Here is a 20,780-nt window from a genome sequence, read left to right as displayed (position 1 = left end):
AAATGGCACGTTTAAATTTTATTTTTTTTTTTTGCATAAACTTAATTTTATTTAATAAAAAAAAACACACTTATATTAATATCTCAAAAATATTATTTAATATTATATTATATTATTATAACTAGAGAGAGAAAGAGAGAGAGAGAGAGAGAGAGAGAGAAAGGGAGGGAGAATATTTAATATCAAGCGTTATACGCTTAAAGGATTATTGTTAATTAACATTCTGAAATACTTATAAACATCGGACAAATGATTTCGCTAAGATATTTAAAACTTCAGTTAAATACACAGATCTGAAAATCAGACCAAAATAATTATTTGAAGTGTTCAAGCCGATTGCCAGAGTGTGAAAACTTTTTGCACCATTGCACGTCATACTTGAACGTCCGTTATAATTATTACAATGCTAAATCTAATGAAATTATTTTCAGAGATCTTTAGTAAAATTGTTAGACATTTCAGCAAAATCCTTCTCCCCGTGCACGAATATGCCTAATGCACGAGCAGCGGTTTGCTAAATATAACATCGGTGCAACCATCCCTCTTCCCTCCCTTCATCGTTCGTATGTGAAAATATCATGGTGTAGAATCCCTCTCCCTCTTGTGTGTACACGTTGCCTGTAATTTTTTTTTCCTCTTCCAGATTTGAAGCTGTTTGAAAAGCGTGACCAAATTTCCTCTCGAATTTTTTCTGCCTATGTGGACGTTTTCTGACCATTGAACCTCCAAAGAGTCCGGCGGAGTCGTGTCAGCGCGATTAGAAAAAGACTAAAATATCGGATTGAATATTTTTCCATAATTTGCTCGTTTGCGCGAAAGTTTTCAACTTGACGGCACCCGCTGCTGACATTTTCGTCACACGCTTCCGACGTGGGCGGTCCTTCTTAATACAGGGGATTCGAATTGCATTAATTGATCACTCTTGCGGGAATTATGGTGAGAGCTGTCTCTGTTGGGGCGGGGACTTATGGCTGTGGCCTTAGGGAAGCTCTACGCCATTGGCTCTCTCACATGAAGAAAGAAGCTCACGGACATCGCTTCACCACCCCTATGATCGTCGCTGCGTGACGTGCTAGGCTACGTTGTACGGCATGGTGCAAGCGTCAGTGGTCGTCGAGCGGGCAGGACGAAAGGTTTTCTTTCCCGGCGCGCGCGGACGGGCCACAATCCCGTGTGTTGTGGAGAACGTGCGACTTTCTTGCGTGCGGGCGCGCATGGTCCTCCACCGCGCGTAGGTGCAACCGCGATCGCGACAACGTAGGGTGGGATGGGTGGTGGGTGTGCGTGAAATGAGGAGTGCGTGCCCGGCTGTGTATACGTCGTGTGTTTTCTTTCCTCTTTCACTCGTCTTCTCCGCGTGCGGCATGTCCTCCGCGTGAGGCGTGTACGCGTTACATACGACATATAGGTAAGTTATACGCGAGGGAAAAAGAGAGAGGGAGAGAGGGAGAGAGCGGTTAGCGGGGAGGAGGAAAGCGCGCGCGCTCCTCCAAGTGCACGCAAGTCGTCGTCGTCGTACCCGCTAGACGAGTCGAAGAAGAGGGAGGAAGAAGCGGGCGGGGAAAAAAAGAGATCGTATGGGACATGTCGATAACAAGCGTCAAGTGGCCTGCCGTTTCTTGATCGTCCATCCGTGCCCTATATCCGCGGGAAATCGTCCAGAGAGTCGCGCGACATAGGAGAGGAGCAACATCGGTCTCTCCAGCCTGCAATCCACTCTCCAAACGCTCGCTGCGCTCGCTTTTATTAGATCCCGCCTCGTGTTTCGCCGTCCGCGAGACGAGCAAAGTCATCAAGTAAGTTCAACGCACTTTTTCCTCCTCTCGCGCTTCCGACGACCCGACGCCGCCGCGCCCCGCGCGAGAAGACGAAACTAATCCGCATCGGCAGACTTTTCGCTCGCCGTAATGCAAAGGGCACCGAGGGCATTTAAACAAACTTTTCTTCTTCTGCGACCTTATTAAAGGAAAGTTACATGAAATTCCTGAAACTTTTCAAGAAAAAATACTCGGCTAATCGACAACTTTTATTTTATCGATCCTGTACCATTTAAGAGTTAATAAAACTCATTCTCAACCTTTTGAAACTCTAACATCTCTTCGCTTGCACTTATCTATATTGGTATTCATGAAAATATTTTTTTTTTCACTTGGAGAAGTTATTCTAACGTTACATGGGTGGGTTTCGGCTTTCGTTTTCCCAAGTAATTTGCCATCGCCGATATTTTTCTTACATCCCTCTTTTCCTCGTCAGCTTTTTTCGCGAGTTACGTTTTCATCTTTTGGCGAGCAACTTGGTCGAAAACAATTTGTAGGTCGACCATATTAAAACGTCAAGATGGATCGTTAGGCATTATATCATGCGCTTCCACGTATGCAGCATTTTCTACAGTTTACGGAGCCCTTATCTCTCTTCTTATCGTGCTTGCTCCTAATTTCTACTGGGTCGACCCGATTGAGCCGACCCAACGCCAAGTCGGTGAGAGCGCGCGGACTCACCCTACTCATCCAAGAGAAATGCAAATATCAACTGACTTCCCCTCGCGACGCGATCTCACCCTATAACCACGGAACATCGATCGTTTCATTTTCTCTCATTATCTCGATCATTTCACGGAAAATGGGGGAAAAATAGAGGCGGAAAAGGGTGGCGGACCCACGATAGATAAATCTAATAAATATCCAATTCCAAGAAGGAAAATAAAACAGATAAATAAATATTCTTTACTAATCTGTGAAATATGTGCGTAAAATGACGCACGACAGAGATAGACAAGATTGTTTATGAATTTTATGTATGTACATTAAAGTGTCAGAAATAAATTATGCAAGTTTAACTAGAGATAGTGCAAAAATTAAGTCAATAAAAAGAACGAAGAGGAGTTTGTACTTGTGAGAAAGAGAAGTTATTAATTTGACTAAATTTTTCAACTCGATTAAAATTTTTTCAGTTCAACTATTTACGTATTTGACTTAAATATATAAAAAAAAACTTCACTCAATTTTGCAACTCGATTAAATTTTTCTCAGTTTAACTATTTATAAATATATAAAGAAACTTCAATTTAAATATATATATATTTACGTATTTGATTAATTAAATATGTAAATGTTTGAATTGAAGAAATTCAATCGAGCTGAAAAATTTAGTCAAGTTAAATAACTTTTTTTTCTCAGTGTATAAATCCTTGCGAACGAAATAAGTTGTGCTCGATAAGACCTTTGGAAAACGCTACTTATTCGTCATTTGTACAAAGTCTGTCGTTATCGTTTAAAATAGAGAAAATCGTGTAATTTTAAAGATTCCCGATTCTCGATGTTTCTGCGGCATTTGCAGAACGTTACGAAAGTATTTACAAACATTCTCTAATCGAGATCGATATGAACGCAGGATTGAAATATCATTTCTAAACAGACTAGCAGAATCAGTTACTCATTCGCATCTTCGTAGTACGGTTCTTAACGTGTGAAAAGGCACTTATAGGTAAAAAGCAATGGTCAGGTAAGTTTGCCTACTAAACTTTTTCTTTCACCGTTTTCACGCTGACTTTGCCTTCATTTTATGGTCGTAAAAATTGAAGAAATATTTTTCCTTCCTCTCACGCACACGAATCTTCTGAAGTAATCCTGAGAGTGTCTCGACCGTACGTTACCGTTCTCAATCGACGATCGTGTACATTTAAACCGTGTACAAAAATAATAATTAAACTTGGCAGGAATCGACGAGAGTCGCGCGCAATTATTGAGGGATGCATTTGTAGATCGCATTATAATTTCATCGGCGTAATGCAATTTTATCTGGCTTTTACGACGAGATCTCGGTGTAATGATATTTTGATGCAATTCGCATTAACATTATAATATTATTATTGTATTATGTTAATAGCTATTTCGGTAATACGATTGTAAAGCGTTTGCAAAAGACTTTTATTATTATTGCAGACAAGCACTTTGTTTTTGTTTGACATGTAAAATGTGGTTGGGAAAAAAAACTTATATATATAATAGAATGCTTCATCGGTGCTCTTGGTGTGTAAATAGTTTGCGTCTCGCACAGACAATCTTATCGCGTTTTTATCATCGTGGTCATTTTCTAGTTCGTATTTTGTAGGTGTGCCATATTCGTCTTATTTTCTTTCTGTAATCGCATTCGGACCTTAGATACGTATAATCTTTGCTTTCGAAAACAGTCGTATTGAAAACTTGGGACTGACCGTACAAATCCCAGATAGCACGGAACATTCTATGGACGTTTATGAATATTTTATAGATATACGCGGATGTTCATAGAATGTTTACCAATGTGCATAGAACGTCCTGTGCTATCTGGGATTGTTGGTCAAAGTAAATTAACGAAGTATGCGGAAAGAAACGCGAGCATTTTTATTTCAGGCATCTAAATTGTTATTTGTATATGAAATAAGTTATTCGAAACGCGTTTGTCGTATTTTGAAATGCACATCCGTCTTTATTTCGATGTAAAAGAGAGGTCTTTGTAAAGGGACCATCCAATACAGATATCGCATGAATCTCTAGATAATAAGCATTATGTAACAACATATAATTATTTCATAGAATGTTTAAATTTAGATATCAGAAATTTAGATATTATTAAATTTAGATATTGAAATTTAGATATCAAAAAGATCCGCTTTGTTTTGCAGATTTATTAATAACTGAGATAATAAAGTTATATGATCGTGCCGTAAATTTCTCGATAAACACGAACTCGTTTTTTTTTTTTTCGTGAAAATCGTCTATACAATTTCTTAAATTTTCAACATTACCATATATCTGTTTGCACAAGATTGAAAGTCGAAGGTCAAGCCGAGATTATTTCAATTACTTTTACCTGATTTTATCGGTAATTCCACACAGATAGGATGAGATTTTTGTTTATTCAACATGTTGCGAGAGAGAAAGGGCCATCATATCGCATGTACAAATAATGCATGCCAGGTAACATGTTTGGAAAAAGATCCATTATGAAATTGTCTAGTTTCTACAGCTTAGATAAGTTCTGATATAATTATTGTCTCATTTTATTTTCAAATATGCGTTATCAATAGGTCTAGTAATCTAGCGTTAGGGCGAGGAAGGGAGGGAAGGGAGGGAAGGGGAAGGGAGGGGCAACCGCATTTCCTATTTCTTTGCTTGGCCAAATCAGTCGAATTGCAGTCGTGTACGCGTCTTTGAACGAGAGTGTGTTTGCCACAGGTCTCACGCAGGTCTCACGCATCCCATGGACACCATGTCTACCTCTCAACAGTACTGCCTCCGATGGAACAATCATCGCTCGAACCTGCTCAACGTTTTCGACGAGCTGCTTCACAACGAGTCCTTCACCGACGTCACCCTCGCCGTCGACTGCGGTCGGACGGTTCAGTGCCATAAGATCGTGCTAGCCGCATGCTCAACGTACTTCCAAACTCTATTTCACGACGTGCCGAACCAGTATCCGATAATCGTCCTGAAGGATGTCAAGTATTCCGAGATCAAGGCGATACTGGAGTACATGTATCGCGGTGAGGTGAACGTGGCGCAGGACCAACTACCCGGTCTGCTCAAGGTCGCGCAAGTGCTGAAGGTGAAGGGTCTGGTGGAGGAACACAGCAACCGTACTACGGCGCGCGACCTTCGCCGCGAGGATGCGATAGACACGTCGATGTCGCCGCCACCGGCTATCAGCACTAGCACCGGTGGTGGCGGCGCCAGTCACATGTCACCGCCACACTCCACCTGTGATTACTCCTCCCTTTATGGCAAATCCGGAGGAGTCTCGCTCGATCGCAGTCACCCGTTGACTAACTCATTACCAATCACGTGGCCTCTGTTGCACGCTGGCGCGGGCCATCAGCTTCCGACGTCGATGTCTTCCTCTGCTCTCGTTGGTAGCGGCGGAGGCAGCGGCAGCAGCGGCGGTGGCGGATCCTACGACAACGGTATCGAGACCTCGCCGTTCAAGCGCCGGAAGCTGTTACCACCGTCGCCTCTGCTGATGAACACCGACACGCCGATACTGCGCACGGTACTCGGTCAGTCCCATGTCGACAGCTCGCAGCCTATGTCGCTGCTGCAACCGGACAGCCACGAGCCGGTGCACTACCGCAACGCGAGCAGCAACGGATCCACGAACGACACCGAGAACCGCCGCAACAACGATCTGGCCCACGGCGAAAGCGCCCACGCCGACGTCTCCTACATGGACGAGGACGACAGACAGACGTCGCCGCAATCGTACGGCGGAGATACTGTTCGAAATTCAGGTAGTCCTAACACCTCAAAGTTTGGAGTGCCTGATAATTTCTACGCTGTATATGATAATCTGCGAAGTAATTATCTACAAATAAGAAATATTTTGGTCACGTTAAGAGAACAAAACTTACAAACGGGCGATTGCGATAAAGACGCGGAAGTGAGTCCCCAAGGTAAACGAAGAGTTACAGTTTAATAAATAAATACGAAAACGAAAAGTTATTTCCTTTAAATTAATAACATTGTAATATTATTTTAATGTACACTGAAAGAAAAGTATTTGGCATTTGTGGCAATAATTGAATATTCAAGTAATTACGATTAGGAATTTTACTTAATTCTACTTTTCATTGCTGCAGTAACGTGACCAATAATAACATACAATGCGTTAAAAAGAAAACTATTAAGATACAATTTTGCATGCCTCGATAAATGTAAAAAAAATATTTACGATAACATTAATTTTAGCTATCATGTAACTCCCTTGTTTTAATAGTTAGTTGTATGTAGTCACAAATATTTTCTTTCTCGATGCACATTTGAATATAGTTCGTTATAATTGTTATTAATATGAAGGAAGTAATGTTAATAATTTTTTATTTGCGAGACATGCAGCGCACTATATGTTATTATTAACATTATGAAAATGGCACTCTTAATTATTTTACCGTTCTCTCAGTGCACGCTTTTGCTGTAAAATTAGCCGCAGCGGAGAATGATCGCGACTCAGGACGACAACGAACTTATATCACCTCGATCTATTTTTATATATTCATATCTTTTGTGCAAAGTTGGAAAATTCGTGTTAAATTTAACATATATTGCATGCTCTAATCTAAACGGTCCACTCAAATTTTGTTTAGCGTTAATTTCATAAAATAAATATATTAAGTTATTTTATAAAATTAACACAACAAATGTACCATTTTGACAAGTTCAAAAACAACTTGCGAAAGCATATTTTTATAATAAAATTAACGTTTATAATATTGTTGTGCCGCTCCGCCTTCGCATTCCATTTGACAATGTCGATCTTCGAATCAATCAACCGCGAAAGAAAATCGGTATCCGGATCTAACTGAATCTTAACGATCGTTGACGACAGGTCATTGTGCAGTTAATCCGATAGTTTTCGACAATTTGACAAACTTCTTTCATTTATATGCAAACAAAGTTTCCTTTATTTCGCGCAAGTGTAATTAGAGTACGGAAGTGTCGTGAGAAAAGCGAAGTATGGAGGACGCAACGATACGTTAACACGTACATTTTATTTCTATATGCCTCGATATATAATATTTCCAAATGTTATCTCTAACGACAACATTAATAATTTTGATCAATTATACAGCTGCCGCGGACTGCGTCCAGCCGAAGCCCGAGTGGAAACGCTACAAGCAGTACACCCGCGACGACATCACCGGGGCGATCGAGGCAGTGAGGGGTGGAATGAGCGCCGTCGCAGCGGCGCGAAAATTTGGCGTGCCGTCGCGTACGCTTTACGACAAGGTGAAGAAGCTCGGGATCCCGACGTCGCGGCCGTTCAAGCGGTCGACGAGCAGCAACGGAGGAAGCGGGGCCTGCTTCCCGTTCGGCATCGGCGCCAACGTGAACGGCGCTCTTTACGACGGCAACAGCGGCGGCACTAATCCCGAGATCGAGAACGAGGGTGGCGGCAGCGCTAACGTCAGCCTCGAGAGTCTGGCCGGTACGAGTAACGCGGCCTTCGAGGCCGCTTACGCGAGGGGGGTGAAGGACACGTCGCAGGACCGTGACGTAATATCGGACTCGATGGCCCGTTGCAGCTCGAGTCCTGTGATACGCTGCGCTAAGCAGAGGCAGCAACAGCAGCAGCAGCAGCAGGACCTGGCTGATCAGGTGGAGGATCTATCGGTGAGTCGCAAGTCCGACGTTCCGGTGATAGTGTCGCCGACCGCCACGTCGGCCACCGTGATTAAAGACGAGCTGCAGGAAACGGAGCTGGATAGCAAGGATTACAGCTAACTCTTGTGGCCTAATGATCGGAGTAATAAGATACGAGTAAAGTTCAACTTGCGTTCAACTCGTTCAAAATTGAAATTGTGTCACTTTAGGTACTCTATACCTCTTGTCTTTCACGATTTTTTCTATTTCTCGAGCAAATTACGGGATTTATTACGATAGATAAGATTTATTTTGACGTTGAACCTCCTTGTTACTCCATCTTATTGCTCTATCCGTCGTGTGTAGCCGCGGAAGAGTTTTCTTCCCGCATATTTCTCATATTTCTTTATCGAATGTGTATTTTCATATCTGATGTAATCGAAAACAGAGTAACTGCCGTAAATTCGATCGGCAGAACCAGAGCCGGAACTAGGGTGCAATGAATGAGGCATTTGCATGTAAAAAAAAATTTAAGGGGCGCAAAAATTGCAATATAAATTTAAAGTATGTAAATGATCTACATGCAATTGAAACTTCTTCTGAAATGCTGAGTTTCAAGCAGCATGCAGCCTTGATACTTCCTAATATAAAAAGTCAGCTTCTATTTTAGACTTTTTCAAATTAATTCATGATTACTCTTTAACTGAATCGCGTTCGAACTTAAAGGAAGCATACGAAATGTTTCTAACTATTCCGGTAATAGTGGTTTTGTGGAGAAAAAGTTTTTAGTAAATTGAAGTTGATAAGAAATAATCTAAGATTATTAATAAATTTAGAAAAATTACGCAAATTCTTTCAATTGAAAATAAAATATATGAGAATTTAAATTTTAATAAAATAATTGACCAATTGCAATCAGAGCACGAAAAGTATTATTTTAAATAAAAAAAAAAAATACATTTCCTGTAAATTCTTAAGAATCAATGTTGTCTATGTAAATGTAAAATACTCTGATTTTAGTAACTACGTTTTGTTTTGTAATTATACATATACACGTGACCTGTATGTTTGTAACATACACGTGATTATATGTGGTCTTATTAAATTAATATTAATGTATTAAATACTATTAATTAATATTACATTTCTTATTACGTGTTGTAAAAGAAATATAAATTTCTGTTACTAAGGGGTCTATTTTTCTTCTTTTGCGCCGAAACGTCTAGTCCCGGCTCTGGGCAGAATGTAACGAAATATGTTAACAGAATATACGCAGAACATGAATATGATGGCGGATTAAAACCGCAGAAACTGAGCAGTAAACCGGGAAATCTATCATTCTGTGACCAGAAACGATATATTCCATTTCTATGAGTTTTACGAAATAATAAATTCTGCTCAGTTTTTGTTGGCAATCCGCCGTCAAATTATATCGGCGGGTCAAATTATATTGGCAGAACGCGAAATTAACGCAGACGTAATTGATGCGCCAATCTATCGCGACGTTCTCGAATCGAATCTGCTGGCAGATAGCTAAGATGACATTTTTACCAAAATGTTTCATCCTAGCTGTTCCGTCATGCATCTTGATACAGAACTTAAGCGTATTTATTCCCGCACGAAAAATTTGTTTTACGAATATGACCATAATGCGCATAAAAAGAAAGAAATTTACAAAATTAAAGCTGTTAATTATTGCAAATTTTTTTGATTCGTTGTTCGTGATTCGCTGCTCGCGCGTAGTCTAGCGGTAGACTAATAAAATATAGCGGCCTTAAATTTCTTTAAAATTTAACGCGAATAAGGTTCAACAAAGCAATGACTTGCACAAAAGAACGTGTCGCCAGCCAAAGATTAATTTAGACTTTATTCAATGCGTATAACAACGGCGTTATGTAAAAGTTTAAACAAATAAAAAAAAAGGATACTTGTAAAGAGGGGAAAAAAATGTAAAATAGAAAATAAATATCCTGATACTCCGTTCAAGAGTATTTCTAAAATTATTAGATAAGATAGACACATCTGTAATTGGTATTACATATCGCGCAATATTTGAGAATAACTTTTTTTGTCTCGCGACATATTCCTTTGTGCGGCATCCTTGTCTACCGTAATAGCATTAGAGCTTTAACAAATTGACAACGAAATAGTATGAGGTTCACGAACGGAGTCCCGAGTGACGCCATGTTCTTTCGTCTCCTCACTATCGTGTTAACGTAAACGCGGTTAAAGTTAATGCAATAATGGAGAGATATATTCGGTAGTATGTTACTACAAGGTACCAGCAATAATTGCAAGCGTGGAAGTATTTTCGGAACGATAAATTTTGATGGTTTATTACTTGCCAACTTATCATTCGCGAACTCCGTACTATTTTGTATTGATTATTTAAATGCTACTGTTAATTTGTTAGCAATTGTGTAAGTACTTCTTCGTTGTATTTGATCGTTACTGACCATGATTCCGGGATACGATTGCAATATTGCTCAAACATATCAATAGTCATGATAATAACGAATTACCTCGTATAAACGTGTTCATTAATGTAAGACTGATTAAATACAGATTTGAAATGTGAATGTATACACACACGCATACACACAACCACATAGACAACACATATACACACATATCATTGATTATTGAAATACTCAAACCTGTCGTGGCAAAGTATCGAGGAAGTTTCGATTCACAATTAAGCAAAGAGACAGATATAAATACCGAAAATCAATTTTTTTTAATTTCATTAATCAAAATAAATACTTTATTAATTGATATAATTTTAATCATATGTTTTATTTTATTTCTTCTTTTTTTTAAATATAAATATAAAATATAACTAATATTAAAATGTTATGCATTTATATCTGCGTTACGGATAATATTGAAAAGTGCCTAAAAATTAATGTTTACTTTCGAATAACGCTCCTCGAGAGATGGAAAATATAAATATCCAAATTTGTTACAAGATTAAACCTTTTGATATTTGTACATATTAACGTAGTTCCATATATTGAAATAATAAATTAAAAATTTTACGATTTCATTGGTTTTTATCTCGAGACACATATATTTATGAAAATATATACAGTAAAACAGATTACGTTCAATTAAAAACGCGTTGCGGAATATACATTTCCACTCGAAACGCGCGTGAAAGAACGAAACTGCAGGGATCGACGTAATTTTTCATCGATACTTTGCCTCTCTAAACGCAGACCAAAGCTACTTCGAACATTTCTACCTCCGCAATATATTATTGTATGTCATTCCATATTTATCGCAATAGAATTTTTATATAGAGAAGATATTTACAAAACGCGGTATAAAATAAAGCCCAATAAGTACCTGTTACGATGTGATCAAATACATCTTTAATAAAATGTAAATCCAATAATGTTAAAGATCTCCGACATTAAATTACCGTTAATGTATTACGTAAGGCAACTTGAAGCTCGCTAATAAATGCTTCATTTAAGAACGAATATATTATTTTATAGTCACTGTTATCTAATACGTATTATTATTTTTTTTATACCGATTACAGATTGTACTGTAAGTAAAATCGTACAAATAGTTGTAAGATATGTTATTATTGTTAGCCTTTGATAAATTCTACTTTAATCGAGTATCATGAACCATAATAAGACATTCGTCAAAATCCTATCAACACGATGATTTTGACGAATTTGGCGACTTCGAACAAACTATTCATCTGTCTTTTTATTACACACTCTTCCGAAATATCTATTCGTTCGTAGATCAAATTGGATCTTGCAGACAAGGGAAAAAAAAATATATATATGTAATTAAGAAAATATTCACGTATTGATTCGTACGTACGACGTACGTTGTTTTTTTTTATAAAAATCAAATTGGTTTAGAGTATATCAGAGTATATATCATGCGGCGTTGATGCGAGAGCACATTTTATATAGTCTGCAATATATCTATTTTAATTCACGTGTGTCTGCGAAGCGCATTTCGAAGCACCGACGCGCATCGTTCATTACATGGTATATGCATTGTGAGGTTTTCTAGTACGTGCCTTCATTCGTTGATTAATCTTTACGATGTGAGCGCGGCGCGTTAACTATTTAGAGTTGATTTTGTACTGTTTGTTGTCCTCGAACCATCTCACCCACACGTTGCGTGAAACAGTGCGGTAGTACGCGGAATTATTTTACCGTGTGACGTATTTTGATCCTTCCTCCGTTTCATCCGGCATAATTGTAAATAGTCACGAGTGGACGACGCCACTTTAACAATTAGCGATGTAAGACTGATTGTAAGACTGATTTTTTTTTTTTACTACGTTGACTTACACGCACACGCACGATGCGCGCCCACGTATATATGTAATGCGCGTAATACATATATATATATCTAAATAAATACAAGTATATACATTGATTTGTGCATATATTATAATATATATATTATATATATTATATATATTATATATTTACACACTTGCTCCCACGAAATGTATGTTATCAATAATTGTGAGCGTTTGTTATAAAATAAAGCATATAATCTTACACACCGTTGTCGCTTATATAATCAATCCCGTTAATTAAGTTTACTTTGATTAGAGGGATACATGCGTGGTATGTCGAGTTCAGTGATCCGTAGCGTATCCTCGCAATACCGATCGTTTCGTGCCCGCGTACTCACGTGTGCGTGTGTATGCTTACACGTGTGTGCGCGCGCAATGACAAGAGATCGAGACATTTCGATGTCCTATAGTCAATACGATCACTTTTCTATGTTTTTCTAGGATCTTTATCACGCGAAATTTTCCCTAGCTTGGTTGACGATTAAGGAAGCGGAACTAGAGAAAAATGGCCGAATGGTTTAACGATGCTCATTTATCCGTGACGTCACTTTAAACGTTAAAGTAATATTTAGAGATAATGTTCATCTCGTGTGTATTTTTTAATTAATCCTTGGTCACATCTCTTCATACATACATGTTGTTTATTGTTGTGTATTGTGGAGTCTAATATTCTACAATGACCATTGGTTCAACGGCACAGCAAAGAGAAATATAACATAAAAACTCGAAATATTCTGAAGCTCCGTGAGTAATAAAAATCCAAAGTGGACATGCTTTCCTTGTCATTAAAGGAACAAAATTGTAAGTAATGCGATACTTTGCTGCCGTTTTTGACTCGATAATACACAACAATAAACAACAATTATAATACTCACGTTTTATGAACTAATTCCAAATCCGGCCATTTTAAATCCACCATTTCGAATTTTGTCTCTAGGGTTCCGATCATGTAACTAACTCTTTTTCCCTAAGGCAGAAAGATGAAAAGTGAAATCTTTCGCCATTGAAGTTAATGGAGAAATTTTTCACTTTTCACCTTTCCGCCCTAAGGAAAAAGTTACATGATCGCTACCCAGATTCGTAATCAATAACCTCGAGAACCTTATAGTAATCATTTTCGAGCTGATTTGTCAAGTTTTCGCATTTTAATCGAGAATATTGAAAGATTATTCGTGACTTTTTTGGATTTCAGGCGTCATATTTTAGTCGCCGTATTAAATTTTACAAATCGCTACGTTCTATTCGAATCTACATAAGTATACAAATATTTTGAGACCTCAAACAGTTATTTCCGTTGCGTTAATTTTTAGAAAAAGAGGTGGCTCGTTTGACACGAAACGTCCCATATATATATTTAAATTTATGTAAAAATACGTCGCACACATATGGATATTAATCACATATTGTAAAGAAAACTAGTAATTTTTACAACTGTAGATGATTAAAAATATTTTTAAATATCTCTTTCAATTATTAAGTTAGTATAAATGTTATGAGTGACTTTACCAAGATTTCAATTGTATATAGTGGCTTTACAAAGAATTCAATTGTAACACATTAAAAAAGATTACGAAAATAAACACTTCTGAAAAATGTTTTACTAAAAAAAAATAACAATAAAACTTTAATTTTTTATTTCTTTTAATTAAAAAAAGAAAAAAAATTAAACCTAAAGATATAGAGACTGCCTCAAACTTTTTGGAGATCAAATCGATCCCGTGTGACTGCGAGGAGTTAAATGTAATATGTAACATTGACACGTTATAAACATTTTAGTAAGATTATTTGATGCGCGCTCTTTTTCAAAACATTGTTGAAATGTTTTAGAAACATTATTTCCAAATCATGATGAAAACTTGTTCACACTGATTTATATGACATTTGAAAATATTACGTGTATTGAATATATTTAATAATAACGAAGGAGTGATTTTATATTTGCTGGGCGAGCATATACATTTTGCAAATGCTCATATATTTTTTACGTCATTATTTTTAAAACCACGCGATAAGAGAGGTGAATGAAAATAGAATTTTCATTTAAATAATGGAAGTCATTTCGTTGTTATTAAATTATTGATCCAAATATAACGAGGAAAATAAAATAACTGAATAATAATAAGTTGATTGATTTAGAATTAAGTCGACGAATAAATAAGGCACAAATAATATCGCGACAGCGGAAGAGGGAGGGAAATAAATCGGAAAGTGGAGGAAGGGAGAGCGAGCCTTAATCGAATCTTCCGAATGCATCAGGTGCACGTCGACAAAACCCTAAATGACGAAATGACTCGCATGTGGAGTCCACGGCATAGTTTTCGGCTTCTCGGTAGGGATGGAGGGAATGGAGGGAAAAGGGGTACGCAACGCAACGGAGAAAGAGAGGGAAAAAACAGGGAGGACGAGGAGGGAAGAGGACAGACAGAGAGAAACACAGTTACTGGTCCCGCTAATAAGCCTCATTCCACGATACGCGCGCGGGGAAGATAATTATGGGCTTGCGCAGTGCGCTCGAGTCTTCGGACGGTGGTGGCAACGGTGGTGGCGGCGGCGGCGGTGGCGGCAGGGGTGGTAAAGTGAGAGGGTACCGGGTTGCCGAGAGGGTGGCCGAGGAGAAATAAAGCCCCGAGCCCAGCCGGCGAATGCGGCCGCGCGTACGGATGCTGAAATCTCGTTCCGCCCGCTCGTCGTCGTCGTCGTCGTCGTCGTCGTCGTCGTCGTCGTCGTCGTCGTCGTTCACGTCGTCCACGTCGTCGTCTTTCGCTACATCACCTACGTCTACGTCCTCGTCGTTGTCGTGGTCCGGCGTGGTTGAACGGCCGCGACGGAAAACGTTCCCGCGGAAGGAAGAAAGAAGAGAGCGCGAGTCGAACGCGGATTCGCGCGCGGGCAGATACGCACGCGTGCGTGCGTGGGTGCGTGCAAGTGTTCGTGCGCGAGGGGGTGCGTGTGTGCTTTCGCGCGTGGCCGTCCCGGGGTGAAGGAGAAAAAAAGCCCCTCGGCGGGGCAGCTGGTGCGTCGTGCTACGCGTCGTGCGACACTCTCCGTCGACGATGGCCCCGTTTCAACCCTAGATATATTTATATATATATCTGTTGTACACATACACACGCATCTCGCCTACATCGCCTCGCGTGACGTTCTCACCCCGGATATGCCGAGGCATGCGCCGTAAAAATCCCGGGATTGATGTATCGCAGGGCGCAGGTACGCAGCCGGGCATGCGGTGGTGGCGGCGGCGGCGGCGGCGGCGGCGGCAGCGGCGGGTGCATACGCATCTCGTGCGTTTGCATGCGTTCACGCCGCGCCGTCCGCGGCACTACGCCTCCCTCGATCGGCACTTGCCGAATATCGACTACGATCGAACTTGCTATGATCGAATAGATGAATGTTAGGTTGGTGCGAAGGTCGTTCTATATTTCCATTTGGGATTTGTATTGGATCGAGTACGGCAAGCCGAAAAAGAAGATTGCAAAATTTAATCGCTTTGAATAAAAATATTAAAAAAAAATAAAAACCGGGTATCGGAATAACGTACGAGGCATTCGTCGTGACAATTTTACTCCAGTTTTGCTCCAGTTTCCATTGCATATTTGACAAATGCACACCAACCTAATAATCAACGTGTCATGCATCATTGATTAAATTAACTGTAAAAAATATATCATTTGGGTTTTTTACTCGACGATTATGCTGCATAATTCTCCAAATGTGGTTCGATTAAAAAAATATGTAATAAATAGATTTTTTCTTGCTTTCTCACTTTTTCTTTTTCATTTCTTCCTCTCTTTCTTTTTTCCTCCGTTAGTAAAATTATTCGTTCATTTATATTATTTTTATTTCATGTGTTTCTTTAATTTCTTCAATTGGACTCTCAGAGTTGTTATATTTCCGGTGAGATGTGAACTTATCCGATTTAAAGTTAACATAATATTTCCGGTGAGATGTGAACTCATCCGATTTAAAGTTAACATAACATACGCTGCGATCGGTGCACGAATCAATGTACAAAGAAACTTCTTCGTGTACTTTGTTTATAACTGCGCGTATTTTGATACTTCCCAGATCTGCATTTACTATCTGCTATGCATAGCAGCAGTGAATTATACCTCCAACTTGGAGATTACTACGACGAGAAGCCGGGACTGTCCATCGGAATGCATATGTTTATCTCCAAAACAGGTAGGAAACCAATTTTTGTAACATACGTTTTTAATCCTTTTATTATTTCCAGCAGATTGATTCGTACACTTCAATAAATATGCAAATAGTAGACAAATTGTAGCACAGGCCTGCACAATTTTTACCGTTTGAAAAAGACGAGTGATTTTCCGCAGTTTTTTGATACGTTAAATTCGAATCCGTAAGTGAAAATGTTACATCATCAGATTTTCGAGATAATTGAGGTTGAAATCTCCAAAAAAACATTTTTAACCATCTTTAAAAATTCGTAGCTGATAAACCGGATGAGTCGGAGACTTTGAAAGGATCTCAAATTAAAGCATAAATTAAGCATAATTAAGTTAAAATTATAGATTTAAAGATGCTATATCAATATATAAATAAGAAATGAAAATAAATGATAATGCATTATCCAGACTTGCATAGCTGCATAAGCCATGTACTTAAGGAAATTGATTGATTCATTTCCTTATGCATGTGCTAATGGATCAATTAATTTCCTTATGCACGTGCTTATGCACCTATGCAAATTTATCTGGTTAGGTCCTAACCCCTTTAGATCCCACTGGGATTTCATGTCTAGAAAATTAGCATATGGGAAATTGAAAAGCTAAAATAAATACAGTCCTTTTTTTCTCATCATTTTCTCATAAATCATTTAAAAACTGAAAAGGGGAGGAGCGAAAAGAAAATTTAAGCGGCAACATATATTCTCGTGGGAAGTTCTCGAAAAGAAATCGCGAGATGTCTTTAAATCCCTGGAAATCAAGTCTCTACGATAGGACTTTTAAATATTATTGATCAATTCTTTTTTATTACAAGTGTTACGATAGATAATACGTAACAGTTCGTAGGATAACATATACATGGCGCCACTATTGACAAATTCACATGATTTTTAGGAAGTACAAACCTTCAAACGATACGTGTCAAAATTTCATGACAATCTGACGTTTAGTTCACAACTTACAGTGGTTTTAGTAACGCACTTTTGTAATTTTTAAAACAATGGAAAAATGTGAATTTTACGTGTTGATAAAGCATTCCCTTTTAATGGAAAAAAATACCGTTCACTTGTCAAGCCATTGGTTTGCTTGAACAGTATTTTTTTCCCATTAAAAAGCAATGCTTTATCAACACACGAAATTCAGATTTTTTCCATTGTTTGGAAAATTACAAAAGTAGTGTCACTAAAACCACCGAAAGTTGTGAACTAAAACGTCAGATTGTCATGAAATTTTAACACGTATCGTTTCAAGATTTGTACTTCCTAAAAATCATATGGATTTGTCAAATAGTGGCGCCGTGTATATGTCATCCTACGAACTCATTGAGTTACGTGTTAAAACGATTTCCATCGTTATAAGATATCTGCAATATGTTTACGCCCTCCCGAAATAAACTTGGTGGCTTCCGTTTGCAGGTACTCTGCAATACAGGTGGTCTCGAGGACATCCCGGCGCAGCTGCTGCCGGAGTCCGTGGAGGAGCTGTCTCTGACGAAGAACAACTTCCCGGTGATAAAGGGTGACGCGTTCGCCGGTCTCCGGGTTCTACGTAAGCTCACCCTGGACGGCAATAACATTTCCTCCATACGGCCGTTCGCGTTTCGCGGCCTGAACCGGCTGCGCGAGCTGTCGGCGCGAGCTGTCGATCCAGCACACGCCACTGCCGTGCATCGAGAAGTTCTCGTTCGCCGCGCTACAGAACGTCTCGGTGCTGCTGCTGGCCAACAACAAGATCCGCTACGTCGAGGGCTACTCGTTCGCCGGCACGTCGAACGTGAACGTGATCTTGCTGAGCAACAATCCGTTACTGACGATCCACAGCCACGCGTTCGCCGGCCTCACCAATGTTAACAATCTCATCTTCCCGTCCGGCATCCGTACGATCGAGCAGGAGGCCTTCGACGGCCTCCAGTACGTCGGTCTGCTCAAGCTCAGCTACATGGACCTGTCCGGGCTGCAGGCCTACACCTTCCGCGGCCTGTCGCACGTGCACTCGATCTACATTCAGGAGAGCGATCTCGGCGTGGTGCAGAGAAACGCGTTCGCCGGCCTCGCGCACGTCGGTCGTCTCAACGTGCTCAACAACAAGATCGACCTGATCGAGCGTCTACACCTGCGCCACGAAAATTACATCGAGATCCTGCGTTTCCACGGTAATCACGTGCTGGAGGCGCCGCGCCACGCCAGGGACGTCGTCCTCGAGGTGGACACGATCAGCGCGATCGATAATCACTTCCCTTGCGACTGCCAGGCGCACAACGTCCTCGAGAGCGACTTCGCCCGCGGCAACAGCGTCGAGTTTCAGCGCCGTAACTATTGCATCTCGCCGTTCGAGTACAACGGCAAGCCTATGAACGTCGTCGACTTCGATCTGGTCGCGCGATGCCACGACAACGTGATCCAGGACAATCTGGGCTCGGGCGTCGTCGGCGTGTCCCGTTTCTCGGCGCTGCTGCTGATCGTCTTCCTATTCTCGACAAACTTCTTCCGATGAGCGTGAGCTTCCAGCGCTTCCGCCGACTCCTCGACGTTCCGTTTACCGCGCTTGAATCCTACATAGATGCGCTCGAGGCGATGAGAGAACGATTGATATATTTGCGCGCTTACTGTACGGCTTGTGTGGTGCCGAGAGGTCTTCCATCTTCGCCGTCTTCCTCGTGCAGCAAGGTTCTCGCAGTCCGGTAAAGTTGACGAAGCGAGAAGACGTCTCGTACCAATTACATTAGGTATACTGTATAGTATCATCACTGTAGAGTATCGCATCGATCTTCTATGACTTGATGATGTAAGAGGAATTCACATTAGAAAAAGAAGGGTAGTCCCGCGATTCGAAATAATCGACAAGTTGCAAACTTCAACTAGGTCTACGAAGTTGTTGTTATTATTAGCAGATAAAATTTCGATTCGCGGTACCAAATTTAATGTAAATTTGTCCCGTCAGCAATTTGTAGCAAATTGAATAGAAATCCAATTTTAATTTCTAACATTGTTGATCGTATAATCCAATCGTAAAAAGTTTTCCTTTCTCTTATTCTTTTTTTTTGCTTGTTAGAAGATACTTTTAAACTTCGAGAGAAATTCTGTTCTTCTATTTGTCCAAATTAATCGTCATGTATTTCACTGCGAACTAGTCTCGAGAATGTAGAAGCCAAATTTATCAGCTGCTGCGTTTAATTCAGTTTTACCAAGTGAAATCAATATTCCATCGTGGTAAAAACTCATCCAGACAGGATTAAGTGAGAGCTTTTTATAGATTGTTGTACGATGTGATATTTCCCGTCGTTAACTGAGAAGAATATCAGCATTGAAGGGATACGGGAATACAGAGTATACAAAAATTGAAAAAAAGATAGCAATAAAGGAGCTCCTGGTGTCCCCGTAACATTTATCCGCATTATTAGTCTCGATAATATCGGATCGAGTTGTACGTACGTTCGTATGCAACGTAACGAGAGTTTTATTTGCGCGAAAAGCCACTGTCACGGCAGTAAATCAGCGGGAAAAAAGCTATAGTCATTACACTGCCAAATGGATACATATCCTCTCGCACGTATGAAAGTGAACAAACGAGTGATCACACATATCGAGAAGATCGTTTATCTAGAGTCGAAACTATTTCTTTGTTCATTGATCTTGGTAGAAACGCGAATATTTAAAGAGCGTATATTTCTATTATATCGTATCCGAAAAGGTTACGATAATTATTATGATATAGAGATGTGCGAATCATTGTCGAATCGCATCGAATTGAATCAAGTAAGATTTTGATTTGATTCGAATTTGAATCTCTACACGATTCGAATCCAAACCATTTGAAAGTTTCAAATCTGAGAAAGTAATTCAAGTAATAATCAAGTCATATATTACATATTGACAATCTTACAGAATCACATGTGTAAAATGATTTTATATCATACAGTCAATATTATTTTTTTCAGTTGCAATATAAAGAAATCTGTTGTCGTTGTCCATTAATATTTTGTCATATTAATATTTAATAAAAAAATTAAATGTATTGTTTAATAAAAATATTAATTGTCATATTAATATTTAATAAAAAAATTAAATGTATTGTTTAATAAAAATATTGTCATATTAATATTTAATAAAAAAATTAAATGTATTGTTTAATAAAAAT

At 39.4% G+C, this 20,780-nt stretch overlaps 2 protein-coding genes across 3 annotated transcripts; both read left to right on the top strand.

The window, feature by feature from the left end:
* The first annotated feature begins 796 nt into the window (after nt 1-796).
* LOC105199105 (longitudinals lacking protein, isoforms H/M/V) lies at nt 797-12,657 on the top strand. Of its 2 annotated transcripts, XM_026133111.2 has the most exons (3): nt 797-1,796; nt 5,217-6,265; nt 7,603-12,657. In XM_026133111.2, the coding sequence occupies exons 2-3, from the start codon at nt 5,242-5,244 to the stop codon at nt 8,253-8,255; spliced, it is 1,677 nt and encodes a 558-aa protein (XP_025988896.1). In that variant the 5' UTR covers nt 797-1,796; nt 5,217-5,241; the 3' UTR covers nt 8,256-12,657. The 2 variants fall into 2 exon arrangements, with proteins under 2 accessions (XP_025988896.1, XP_011164365.1); XM_011166063.3 differs by lacking the exon at nt 797-1,796 and having other exon boundaries at nt 3,119-6,265.
* A 2,064-nt stretch (nt 12,658-14,721) lies between these two features.
* LOC105199104 (chondroadherin) lies at nt 14,722-19,990 on the top strand. Its single transcript, XM_011166062.3, is given in 4 exon segments — nt 14,722-15,660; nt 16,519-16,635; nt 18,059-18,274; nt 18,276-19,990. Coding segments are annotated over 4 exon segments (1,212 nt in total). The 5' UTR covers nt 14,722-15,642; the 3' UTR covers nt 19,137-19,990.
* Nucleotides 19,991-20,780: the final 790 nt, after the last annotated feature.

The sequence above is a fragment of the Solenopsis invicta genome, chromosome 2 (assembly GCF_016802725.1).
Source record: "Solenopsis invicta isolate M01_SB chromosome 2, UNIL_Sinv_3.0, whole genome shotgun sequence".
Taxonomy (NCBI): Eukaryota; Metazoa; Arthropoda; class Insecta; order Hymenoptera; family Formicidae; genus Solenopsis; species Solenopsis invicta.
The sequence above is the reverse complement of the archived record's forward strand: the minus strand, read 5'-3'. Positions and strand labels throughout refer to the sequence as shown.